The sequence below is a fragment of the Cygnus olor genome, chromosome 3 (assembly GCF_009769625.2).
Source record: "Cygnus olor isolate bCygOlo1 chromosome 3, bCygOlo1.pri.v2, whole genome shotgun sequence".
NCBI lineage: Eukaryota > Metazoa > Chordata > Aves > Anseriformes > Anatidae > Cygnus > Cygnus olor.
In genome coordinates, this window is record NC_049171.1 from 13,385,939 (window position 1) to 13,399,627 (window position 13,689).

Below are 13,689 nucleotides of genomic sequence, written 5' to 3' on the forward strand. Positions count from 1 at the left end.
GTATTAAGGCTTACAATATGAATACCATGCATGGATATGCTATGAAGTATTTATCATATAATAGTTATATTAAAGTTAACTAAGTTTAAGTCATGTGTAGCATCTGCGAAACATATCCTTTGTGCTGTTTTATCTAGGCAGAGTTTTCATCTTATCTTGGTCAGAACTGTGGTAGATCAGCAGGTACATCAGATTGTGGAAGTACAGAATCTTCTGTTTGGTGTGTGTGTGCAAATGGTTATGGTTTGTAATAGCAGATGAGAAATCTGCAGTTCATGGGCAGATTGTGTTATAAATTGAGGAAATATTGCTAATAAAGCAATATGAGAATTTTTTCATTGGTAGGTATGAGAACATGTTGGGCCAGGCAAACTATTACATGTTTTGTTTTCTGTATTCAAAGGTTGCACTAAGCTAATTTGGGAGGGGTTTTCAAGTCTATTTCCTTAGCATATTGCTTTTGCGGACTTTTTATTAATAAGCTTTCTTTAAGATCAAGATCAAAGAAGTGTATTTTGTTACTATTAGAAACTATGAAACATTAGCTTTTTAAAAACACTTTCATAAAAGTAGTAAATTTTGAATTTCTTAAAAGTAACCAAGATACTTTTTTTTTCCTTCTTCTTTCTTTACCCGCCTTTCTCTCTCAATGTTTTTCTGCATTTTTGAGTAAAGGCAGCAAGTTTTCCGGGAGATCTGAGTTACGCTGTTGCTGGATTAATCTTCCTAGAATATAAAGCAAGTGCCCAGTGGTCAGCTGAATTGCTTGTCGTTAATTATCGTGGAGAGCTGAGAAGTTACCTTGTAAGGTAAGCACAAGTTTTGTTTTACTTGGAGAAGATACCATGAACTTCAAAGGAATTCTTTTCCACTATTTAAAGAAAATAAATCTAACTTAATTTTTTTTTTTACACCCATACTTAGTGTTGGAACAAATCAAAGCTTTCAAGAAAGTCACAGTTTCAGCTTTAGTAGCCATTATGCACATGGAATAACAACTGTCATTTACCATCCTGGTCACAGGTAAGTGTTTTGTTTGCTATCTGCCAGTAATATCGAAATGATGAACAAATGTGGCAAAATAAAACATGAAGTGTGTTGAACATGTTTAAAAAGGAGGGGAGGAGGTATCTATTTTAATCTTGGTATTTAATAAATCAGCAATAACAAGTCACATATTGCTGTACCTATGAAAGAAGGCCTAGCTGGTGGTCTCACTTTAATAATAATGAGTAAAGATATCGAGAGAAGTTCAGCTTCTTGAGTGAGACAGTTGGTACACTCAAACACCAGAACAAATGACAACTAGCACACTTGTGAACTCCAGAAGAGTTCCTTATAGACATGTATATCCTGTGAATAGGGTATCATGTCTTTAGTATTAAAGAGCCTTCACTAGGGTTAAGGTTTAAGTAGATTTTATTGCCTCTAGAAATGTAAATTAAAGAGAGCTTTTCTTTTTGCATACCTTTTTAGAGTTTCTGTTTTTCTTAAGTTGGATTTTTTTTTTGCCTCAAGCTATGGTACTTGTTGGCTATTTGACTAATTTTTCTTTAAGAGTTGTTTAAGTTTCTTTAAGTTATTTAAGAGAAATGCTTTTTTTTTTCTTGACCTATCAAGTGCCTTAACTTGAGAAGACTTTCCTTTGTAACAAACACAGGACTTGATCTCAGTTTCTTTGAAATAAACATTTATTTTCTGTTTATTTGCAGTTAATACTGATGCTGGTGAGAGGGAGATGTGGTGGTCACGGGCTGTTTAGTCATGTAGTATGCCTTAATTTCAGTAATTTCTGGAGAGTACCTTAAGCACTCTTTCAGAAAGGCTTGTTCTATGCTTCTTCAATGAAACTGTAACTTAGGTATAGAGAAAACAGCAGTATCTGAGGTATTTGCCTTGACAGCCTGGGTCAGTTTATCTGTATATTTTTGATTCTTCAAGAACACATGATTTTTATTTATCAAATGCAACACTTAACTTTAAGTGCTGTATTTGATAAATATAGAAAATTGTTTACTTGTTGCATCATTTACTGTCAAAGTATGTTGCATTAGCAGCATTTTTAGAATGTCAGAAATAACTTCAAAAGACATTTCTGAATTTGATGGGTTTAAGGGCTGGTTATAGTTTGCTTGGTTTTTTTTTTCTTTTTTTTTCTTCCCCCTCTGGATTTGTTGCCTGGACTTTTCCCTACTGTTCTGGCTGGAACAGCCAGGCTTTGGTATTTGGAGTTGTCTTGTGATGCTTTTTCCTTAATTAGTAACATGTTGGGCACAGATACCAGATTTGAAAGGGGGACTGATTGGCTACCTGGTCTTGCAGCAGATGTGGTTGGAATAGGTCCTGGTTAGGCAATTCCTTCTGTTGAAAATGTATCTGCCATTTTTATATCTACTGGTCATATGGCAAGATAAACTTGGCAACTTACTCTTTGATTTCTTTTAAATTGTGAGAACTCCCTTTCTAGATATTTTTATTCTATTATAGCTACTAGGATTACATTTGTCAACACACTTTACTGCATTGTTTTAAACTAAAATTCAGTTTGGATATAGAATACTAGAATAAACTCTGTTAGAAACTTGTTCTCATCCTTCAATATTGAGATAGCTATCTTAAGGAAAAACTGGTTGTTGATGAGAACTAATGTTCTCCTAGCTTATACTGAAAATTAACCTCTTAAAGTAATGGTTTTCTCTTTCTAACTGCTTAATATTTAATTAGTAATTCCCCATATTTCGCACTTACTATTTCAAAACTCTAGATTTAGTATATTAAGTCTGGATGATGGAGCTTTGGTAGCACTCTGACCAGGCAGCAGAAACAATTCATTCTTTCCTTGAATCAGACAAGGGTTCTTGACACTTGCTTCCAAATCTGCCTTTTCTGCTCCTAATATGAGGAATGAAGTAGATTGATTCTAACAGCGCAGTTGCAAAGAATGTTGGTTAATATTCAAACTATGGTCAAATAATTATTCTGATTGTATTAATATATGGATGTGCTTGTTTGATTTTCTGTGCATTTCTGGGCAAATGGTATCAGAACAGTTAAACTGTTAAAATAGATGAATCCATCAATAAGTAAATAAATGAAATAAAAAATCAGCTGATGTAGTCTGGACATCGCTTTGTGTGTGCTAATGACAGCTTCTTGCCACAGAAGTATATAATAGGGAGGAGAAAAAAGAATTCAAGTTTTGTGTTCTTTCTTTCATCTCACCTCCAACTAATAGTTTTTGTTTTCCCACTATTCTTTTATGATTGTGGGTTTACATTTTAAAATCTTATTATTAGTATGAAGTAAAAGCAGCATTGTCTCCTGTTCTTTTGTTCTTAGAACAGTTTATTCAGAATATTAGTAAATAAAATTAATTTCAGTGGAAGCTTATGGTCAGCATATTCTTTTGCCAATATTCTAAAATTTTCTATCATGGGAAATGCCCTTTCCTGACATGAAAATATGTGGTTATATCTGCTGCTAAAGCAATAAGTTTCTGTAATGTGTGTGTATTGCACATTCAGCAATTACTTGTTTTTAGCAGGAAATATTATGACCCATGGAAAAAAAAAATCATATACAGTCCTCCATGATTGTAGTATCTCCTGGTATGTGTAATTAGTTGACTTGCTTAATAAAGTTGAAAATTGACACTTTAAAGAACTGACAATAGAGACCTGTAAATTCATGAGCAGAATCACTTGTTGAAATTGAGCTGTTGTTTTATCTGAAAAACAGGAGCTTGAGGGAGGCAGTTGTCTTAAATTGTGTGTTGAAGAAAATTTTAGATAAATATGAATCCTTCAAAGTTTCCATTTTCATTAACGTGAACTTTGATCACTGAAGTTCAACTTTGTGTTTTTTTTGCATTTCATTTAGTTTTAGATGGTGCAGTTTTACAGATCTGTCTCTATAGCTTGTAGGCCTTGACTTACCACACTCTATTGCTATCTATTTGCCAGTTACCTATTAAACTGCAATAAAATAGCAATCAAGAACTTAATATATCTAATTGAAAAAAAAGAAAGTAAGCATATGATAATTGCAAAGAAAATCTTTCAGTAGGGAATGTATCTGAATCTGTAGGAAAACATGAAATGGTAGCTTTGGGGAAAAAGTATAATCTTGAGTTTTACTGCTGTTGGAAAAAATCTTAATTTAGATGCTTAAATGCTTGCGTTTCCGTGCATTCCAGCTTTCATCTGTGATGGAATTTATCAACTTCAGTTGATAAAACTTAAATGTTTGCTTCAGTGTGAGCTCTCTGTAGGCTCTAATGGAAGTTTCAACACCTCACTTATTTTGTGTACTTTAATCTGGAGCTGAATGCCTTATTTCAGGGTTATCTGCAGTTGCTTCAGAAGGAGTCTGATGTTAGAGCCTAAAATATGTGATGGCTTTGGGAGATGAAGGTTTTAGATTCACTTGAAATCTTGCTTGTTATCGTACCAGAATTGATGCGTGAAAACTTGTGTAGAAGTCTCAAGGTTTATTTTTGGATACCTTAATTGAACTTGCGGTCCTTGAGACCAGTAGTATACTAATTATCTTTAGCCCAACTTTATAGAACCCTTGAAAACAGAATATAATTGAGATACTGCAGGGGCAGCCGGCTTTTTGAGGCTGAAAGGAACCTCTAGAAATCATCTAGCCCATTCCCCTTCCAGCAGGGTCAACCAGAGCAGTTTGCTTGGAGCAATGCTTCCCACACTCCTCCTCCTTAAGATATCTATACACATTCATAGAATCTACCCTCAGGCTTCTCTTCATCAGGCTGAGCAGTCCTAGCTCTCTTTGCTTTTCCTGGTATAGCAGATGCTCCAAGACCTTCACCTTCATAGCCCTTTGATGGATTTGCTCCACTATTACGTTCACGTCCCCTATACTGGAGGGCCCAGAGCTGGATGCAGCAATTCAGTAGACTGTAAGGATGACATCCAGTTCATACTGGTGTATGTGGTTATTCCTTCCCAAGCATAGGACTCTGTGCTTCCTGTTGTTGAACTTCACGAGGTTCCTACTGGCCCGTCTCTCCAGCCTGCTGTGGTCCCTCTGAACGATAGCACAGTCTAACATTTCATCAACCGCTTACCCAGTTTTCTATTATCTGCAAACTTTGCCTCATAGTTCATCTTGTTAATGAAGCTGTTAAACAGTATTGGCCCCGGTATGAACTTCTGGGGTACACTAGTGACTGGCCTCCAGCTGGGCTTGGAGCTCTGAGGTACTCCCAGCCCCTAATCTGCTGCAAGGATGCTGAACCTAATCTGTTGCTCCAGATCTTCAGGTGAAGCAGGAGCCTCTGTTGGTGCCAGAAGTTGCTAGCTTTCCAGCCTCTTCCATTATTAGGGGAAGTCTCCCTTTCCCAGTCTGATAAACACGGGGGATGCGTGCCCCCCCCTTCAGTACGTCTGTGAGTTTAGGATACTCCTGTATCCCCAGAGCAGAGTCTCAGGGGATACAGCCAGTCTCCTTTTCTGGTCATCTCTGATGCTGCAACAGCCTGCTGCTTTCTTTCTGCAGCACCTTTTGCCTGCTGAGACAGACCATCACCAAGCACACACCTCCAGAGGCAAGGAACACCTGCTGTCCATGCCCCAACCTCTGGAAGAGGCCTCGGTCCGAGACCTAAAGGCCTGTCTGCATCCCCCTGAGGGAGCATGGTCTGAGGCAAGGTGGGTGCTGGGCCTGTGCCCTGGGCTTCATCACCACAGTTGCTAAAAACGTGTACAAAGAGTTTCTGGCCCACCTTTTCCACAAACTGTTGCACAAGTCACTGCAGCATCTGTTGGCTGTTTGCTAGGTGTGGTGCTTACACAGGCCTTTTTCTAGCACTTAGCAAAAAGGTTCCTGACCCTCCCTAGTCAGGAGACAGCTGGAACAAAAGCTCAAAGCACCCTTTGGTCAGGAGCAGATGTTAGAACTTGTTGAAAGCTACCAGAGCTTGCTAGAAGTGAGGCCCCTTACAAGTAGCTCTTTCCAGTGATGTCAGGCACCATGAAGTTTTTTCTTTAAAGATTTCCCAGGAGTTGTCTGCTGATCCCAGAAGTATGTAGAAGATTAGGGGGGTTTAGAAATGGAGCCCAGAAACTGCTGCACGCTTGCTATGCTGTATGCAGAAAGCATCTGCAAGAATAAAAATTAACACAGATCTTACAGTATTAAGTACTAAAGGATTTTGCATTGATCCTTATGTCAATATCAGCATGGTAGATAAAACTTCCCCTTCCAGAGAGTTACTAGTAAGTGTCATTTATTAAATTGTTACTTTGTGGCCCGTATGGAGTCACACAAACTTACAGCTGGTATGGTGTGATTTAAGAACCCAAATATTTGTCTAGGAAAAAATATCTTCACATTTTGGGGAGTGTGGATGTTGGGGGAATTGTCGGCACAGTATTTTCTTTACACTGAGACTAACTTAAAAAAAAAAAAAAAAAAAAAAAACCTCTCTTGTTGCTATTCCCAGGCTACCTGTCAACTTGTGTTATTTTGGAGTCATCTCCTGTCTAGTGCTGAAAAAATAATTGGTAAACAAGGCTGGATCTTTGCTGAGGCTCTCAGGAGTACCTTTCATTTTCTTTTGATACCAGTTGTGTTATTCATCATAATAGTTTCTGCCCCCGCTGTTGCATTTTGCTCTCTGAAAAGCTTTTTAAAATTTTAAGTACGTGCTGCCATGATGAATTTCTCTGCAGTCCTGGGAGAAGGCTTTTTGTCTTGAGGCTTTGTGTTTTGTGTATGTCTAAACTGATGTGACATCTTCATTCCAGCTGTCATTGAGTTTCATTTATCCTAAAAGATACTTCTGAATTATAAATATGTTGCACTGCATATGACAGTTCTTTCCAAAATTTCTTTGAAAAGATTTATCTTGATGGAGTTTTTGAGAGCTAGTTCAGGCAGTTTTGGTGCTACTGTTGTCACTACTATTGACAACTCTTCTCTTGGTCTTTGTCCTACTGTTTGTCTCTGAGTCAACTCTGGCACAGTGCCGTCAATTGTAATTGAATTTTAGTCACTATTGCTGTTGAAATTTTTAACTCAGTGGCATGTTGCAATGGAAGTTGGAGCTCGCAGAAGAATGTAAATGCCTATGGATGGACAAGACTACAGAAAAATTAATTTTCCAGAGGATTATGCCTGCTGTCTTCTGGTTATTAGGTGTTGACAACTGTGCTGTGGTGATCTCATGAAGTTTGTGTTTACTGATTGAATTGTTTTTAAAAAAAAATTCATAATAGTCAAGTTGTGAAAGAGATGGATACGAGACTTGCTTCCAGTGATTTTTTTATCACTTCATGCATAATCTGTGTAACACTGATTTTTGCCAACATCTTTCAGAGATGTCAGGTGTAATTTTGTGTTCACTGATGCTAGACTGTGTGCTCAGATGTGAGTATCCAGACGTGTTTATTTGTGGTCAGCTAGAATGGGCATGACATCATGCACAATAGGGTATATCGAGTCTCTTGTCCTAAAACTTAAAGCTGTTAGGAGTTTCATGTGATGTGCCATGTCTCAGTGTCTTAGTCAAAAGATTGATTTATTTGTATAGATTTTGTATTTATGTGCTGTAAGGTATTTGGAAACTTGTTTCTTCCTTATTTTTTAACTGCTGTTCTTCAGAAGAACTACATATCGTGACTAAAAGATGGCTTTTGTACAAGTTGGGGTCAGTTCTTACATTCCTTGATCAGTGGCAGTGTGTCAAACTTCAGTGATAAAGTGGTGGGAAGCACAGGAAAGTTGCACTAGGGAAATGCAGGGGAGAAGGGAAACAAAATATGCGCAGAAGAAAAATGAATGGATCATTAAGTGTATGACATTTAATCTGTGATTTCTTTCTCTTTTCTAAGGGCACTTTTCCCCAGTAATCGGTTTTCGTCCACTAGAAATACTCAGTTCATATTATACATATCCATTAAATCAATACCTATTCTGAGGAGTATGTTATGAAGAGATTTATTTAAATTGCACGTCTAGTCATAAAAAAAAATACAGAGGGCTTCTTCACTTATATACTAGCTATTACTCGGCTGTCTGGGTAGCTAAAACTGGTTAAGACGTTTTTATACAGTAATGTTAAATAAATTACTGTTTGTTACGTAGTTACAGCAGAGGTTTTTGTTAGTGAAATGCAGCAATGAATTTTTTGGAAATACGCTCAAATGGCAGATGACTGCTATATGAGCTTCAGCCGCTAGGTGGTAGAATATTTCAATATTAACTTGAACTTTGAAGATGGATAAATGTTCTGCAGGCTCAACTTATGACTTCGATCTATGCCTTTGCAGATATTTTACTTTTTGATGGGTTGTTCAGTAAAATGATGCTTCCAAACAAACGTAGACGTCTGTTCTCAAAGCTTTCATCAAAGTGATCATAAGTTAATGCTAAAACTGCCTGTTAATAAGGTCAAAGGGCTCCAAGGGAAAATGTTTTGATACATCTTAGTGGTAATCAACAATAGTATCGAGTGTGCCTCAATTTTTTTTGTAAGTAGAATCTAATGTGTGTAATGAAATTACTGTGTTTATATTATAACTGATAGTGTGGCTTTAAAAAACAAAATTGAAAAGTCTGTTCCTGCTTTGATCTTCAGTTAAAGGAGAAATATTTTCTGTACCACTTACTAGGTTTCCATTCATTCATGCTTCAACAGAATGACCAGAACTGTTCACAGAATCGTCTAGGTTGGAAGAGACCTCCAAGATCACCTAGTACAACCTCTGACCTAACACTAACAAGTCCTCCACTAAACCATATCACTAAGCTCAACATCTAAACGTCTCTTAAAGACCTCCAGGGATGGTGACCCAACCACTTCCCTGGGCAGCCCATTCCAGTGCCTAACAACCTTTTCAGTAAAGAAGTTCTTCCTAATATCCAACCTAAACCTCCCCTGGCACAACTTCAGCCCCTTCCCCCTCATCCTGTCACCAGGCACGTGGGAGAATAGACCAACCCCCACCTCGCTACAGCCTCCTTTAAGGTACCTGTAGAGAGCAATAAGGTCGCCCCTGAGCCTCCTCTTCTCCAGGCTGAACAATCCCAGCTCCCTCAGCCGCTCCTCATAAGCCTTGTTCTCCAGACCCCTCACCAGCTTCGTCGCCCTTCTCTGGACTCTCTCAAGCACCTTGATGTCCTTCTTGTAGCGAGGGGCCCAAAACTGAACACAGTACTCGAGGTGCGGCCTCACCAGAGCCGAGTACAGGGGGACAATCACGTCCCTAGCCCTGCTGGCCATGCTGCTTCTGATACAAGCCAGGATGCTGTTGGCCTTCTTGGTCACCTGAGCACACTGCTGGCTCATATTCAGCCGACTATCAACCAGTACTCCCAGGTCCTTCTCTGCCAGGCAGCTTTCCAACCACTCATCTCGCAGCCTGTAGCGCTGCTTGGGGTTGTTGCGCCCCAGGTGCAGGACCCGGCACTTGGCCTTGTTGAACTTCGTACAGTTGACCTCAGCCCATCGGTCCAGCCTATCCAGATCCTCCTGCAGAGCTTTCCTACCCTCGAGCAGATCGACACACGCACCTAACTTGGTGTCATCTGCAAACTTACTGAGGGTGCACTCAATCCCCTCATCCAGATCATCGATAAAGATATTGAAGAGGACTGGCCCCAGTACTGAGCCCTGGGGGACTCCACTAGTGACCGGCCTCCAGCTGGATTTGACTCCATTCACCACAACTCTTTGGGCCTGGCTATCCAGCCAGTTTTTAACCCAACGAAGCGTACGCCAGTCCAAGCCACGAGCAGCCAGTTTCTTGAGGAGAATGTTGTGGGAAAGGGTATCAAAAGCCTTACTGAAGTCAAGGTAGATCACATCCACAGCCTTTCCCTCATCCGCTAAGCGTGTCACTTTGTCATAGAAGGAGATCAGGTTCGTCAAGCAGGACCTGCCTTTCATAAACCCATGCTGACTGGGCCTGATCGCCTGGTTGCCCTGTAAGTGCCGCGTGATGACACTCCAGATAATCTGCTCCATGAGCTTCCCTGGCACTGAGGTCAAACTAACAGGCCTATAGTTCCCCGGGTCTACCCTCCGGCCCTTCTTGTAGATGGGCGTCACGTTTGCTAGCCGCCAGTCGACTGGGACCTCTCCTGATAGCCAGGACTGCCGATAAATGATGGAAAGCGGCTTGGCCAGCTCCTCTCTCTCAGTACCCTCGGGTGGATCCCATCCGGCCCCATCGACTTGCGTACATCCAAGTGCTGTAGCAGGTCACCAACCATTTCCTCGTGCATAGTGAGGGCCACATCCTGCTCCCCATCCCCTTCCACCAGCTCAGGGTACTGGGTATCCAGAGAACAACTGGTTTTGCCACTAAAGACTGAAGAAGGCATTAAGCACCTTACAAAGAAGGCATTAAGCACCTCAGCCTTTTCCTCATCTTTTGTAACTAAGTTTCCCCCCGCATCCAGTAAAGGATGGAGATTCTCCTTAGTCCTCCTTTTTGTGTTGATGTATTTGTAAAAACACTTTTTGTTATCTTTAACTGCAGTAGCCAGATTGAGCTCCAGATGAGCTTTGGCCTTTCTAATTTTGTCCCTGCACAGCCTCACAACAGCCTTATAGTCCTCGTGAGTGGCCCGCTCTCTTTTCCAAAGATTATAAACCCTCTTTTTTCTCCTAAGCTCAAGCCACAACTCTGTTCAGCCAGGCCGGTCTTCTTCCACACCAGCTCGTCTTTGGGCACGTGGGGACAGACCGCTCCTGAGCCATTAAGATTTCCTTCTTGAAGAGTGCCCAGCCTTCCTGGACTCCTCTGCCCTTCAGAACCACCTCCCAAGGGACTCTGCCAACCAGTGTCCTGAACAGCTCAAAGTCAGCCCTCCGGAAGTCCAAGACAGCGGTTTTACTGGTTCCCTTCCTGACTTTGCCAAGAATAGAGAACTCTTACCATTTCGTGGTCACTCTGCCCAAGACAGCTCCCGACCACCACATCTCCCACCAGTCCATCACTGTTTGTAACAGAAGGTCTAGCGGGGCGCCTCCTCTGGTAGGCTCTCTAACCAGCTGCATCAGGAAGCTATCTTCCACGCTCTCCAGAAACCTCCTAGACTGCTTTCTCTGGGCTGTGTTGTGCTTCCAGGATACGTCTGGGAAGTTGAAGTCCCCTACGAGAACGAGCGCTGACGATTTCGCAACTTCTGCCAGCTGCCTGTAGAACTCCTCATCCATCTCCTCATCCTGGTTTGGCAGTCTATAACAGACCCCCACCAGGATGCTTGCCTTGTTGGCCTTCCCGCTGATCCTAACCCATAGGGACTCAACCTTATCATTCCCAGCCTCAAGTTCCACAACATCAAAACACTCTCTAATACAGAGCCACACCACCACCCCTTCTGTGCTGCCTGTCTCTTCTGAAGAGCCTACAGCCAGACAATGCAGCACTCCAGTCATGAGAGTGGTCCCACCACGTTTCCATGATGGCAACCAAGTCATAGCCTGCCTGCTGCACAATGGCTTCCAGCTCCTCTTGTTTGTTACCCATGCTGCGTGTATTAGTGTAGATGCACTTCAGTTGGGCCATTGCCTTCTACCCCCAGCCTTGCCATTGTTCCCCCCGGCACAGCTCCAACAAGCCTTATTTCAGCCCCGTCCCCTTTCTTACCTAGTTTAAAGCCCTCTCAATGAGCCCTGCCAGCTCCTGGGCTAGGATCCGTTTTCCCCTTAGAGATAGGGACCAGTCTATGGCCATCAGGCCAGGTGCCGAGTAAAGATCCCCATGGTCAAAAAAACCAAAATTTCTGTGTTGGCACCAGCCTCTGAGCCACGTGTTAATCAGGTGGGCTTTCCGTGTCCTCTCTGTACCCCTCCCTGCCATTGTAGGCATAGACAAAAACACCACCTGTACTCCCGCTCCATCCACTGACCGTCCCAGTCCCCTAAAGTCCCGTTTGATAGCCTTCAGGCTTCTCTCTTCAATATTATCACTGCCAGCCTGGACTATCAAAAGAGGATAGTAATCAGAGAGGCGAACCAGGTTGGGAAGCTTTCTGGCCACATCCCTGACCCTGGCCCCAGGGAGGCAGCAGACTTCTCTATGGGTAGGGTCAGGCCGACAAATAGGGCCCTCTGTTCCCCTGAGGAGGGAGTCACCTACAATGATCACCCTTCTGTCTTTCTTGGTGGAGGCAGTCTTGAGGCGTTCATAAGCTTAAGTTGTAATTTTTATTGTTCTTTGAGAGTAGGGGAGAATCTCAGGTTTGTAGCCAGATGTATTTTATTTTAAATGCTGGGAGTTGTGCCTTATTTGGAAAGCCAAAGATGATAGGGATAAATGCCACAAATAAGTGTTAATCAAAAAATATTTAAATCTTTTTGTCTGTGAATGAACAGCCTGATGTTTAAAGCTTACTGGAACTGTAAGTTGTTATAATGTACTGAAAGTTTTTTTCATTACTACAGGCAAACTGCTGTAGTTCTGACTTAAAAAGCAACGACAACAACACATTTGTGTGTCAATATATGAAACCAGTAATGTGCCTTTGTATATTTTACAGACTTTTGCTTGTAGGAGGCTGTGAAACAGATGAAGATGGAGTATCTAAAGCAACCAGTTGTGGGATATCTGCTTGGAGAGTTCTATCAGGATCTCCCCATTATAAACAAGTCACTAGTTATGAAGATGACATTAGAACAGTAAGTATATTTTCTCATTTTGTTGGATGATTATTGTAATTAGCAGAATTATCTAATGGGAAGTTCTGTATGTATCTCTTCTTGAACTGTAAAACCTTAATGCAATGTTCTGCTATTTTATAAATAAGTTATGGTGTGAATTTTTAAAAGTTTCTCTTCCCTTCAAGCATCTGTTTGCTTTTTTCTGTAGTATGATCTGAACTTTTAAGTTTTTGATTATGACTTGTGGATTTCTTTTTTTTTAATGGGGAGGGTGGGACAAACAAACAAAAAAAACACGAACCAAATGCTCCTCCTTCTCCCCAGTTTGTACCACATAAATATGTGAAATACGTTTTGTACTGGGATACGTCACCTTTTTTGCTGGAAAAAAAATTACTTTTGTCTGTTTTATGACTTAATAAGAAAAACCAGTAGAACTGTAATATTTCAGTTTTCTGACTCTTGACTTCATTGGCTTCTAGTAGAAATAAATGTTTGATTTGGTAACAGCTACCACGTGGTAGTTTGTGAGGGAATGGCAAGGAACTGCACCAGGGAAGGTTCAGACTGAACATCAGGAAAAATATCTTTACTGTGAGGGTGGTCAAACAGGCTTCCTGGGGAGGTTGTTGATGCCCTGTGCCTGTCAATATTCAAGCAGCATTTGAATAATGCCCTCAAGAATAAGCTAACTTCTGGTTAGCCCTGGAGAGGTCAGACAGTTGGACTAGATGATCTTTGTAAGTCCATTCCAACTGGACTATTGTATAAATAAATAAAAGGATACACTGAAATCAGCTTACAGTGCTAGGAAAAATTCCAATATTTATTCTTCTATGGTGATCGCTTTATACAAAAGTGAGGTTTTCATGGTCTTCATTTCATTGCAGTGAGCAATGCTTTTCTGTCATATGATACATACATACCCAACAAAATAGGCAAAGTTATCCTTGCATTATTTTAAGATAGGTAGCCTTAGGGAAGCTTAAGAATTTTGAAAAGTTGTTTTGCTACTTTAAATTTGACTTAGCTTTTGGTGCATAAAATGATGT

General features: G+C 40.9%; 1 protein-coding gene across 2 annotated transcripts in view; it reads left to right on the forward strand.

Annotated features, from left to right (window-relative positions):
* Nucleotides 1-13,689, forward strand: part of NBAS (NBAS subunit of NRZ tethering complex) — a 187,950-nt gene that overhangs the window by 10,183 nt on the left and 164,078 nt on the right. For both annotated transcript variants that reach the window (XM_040551536.1, XM_040551538.1), the window contains exons 8-10: nucleotides 676-809; nucleotides 925-1,023; nucleotides 12,517-12,655. In XM_040551536.1, coding sequence (XP_040407470.1) covers nucleotides 676-809; nucleotides 925-1,023; nucleotides 12,517-12,655 — 372 coding nt within the window. The remainder of the gene's footprint in view (nucleotides 1-675; nucleotides 810-924; nucleotides 1,024-12,516; nucleotides 12,656-13,689) is intronic.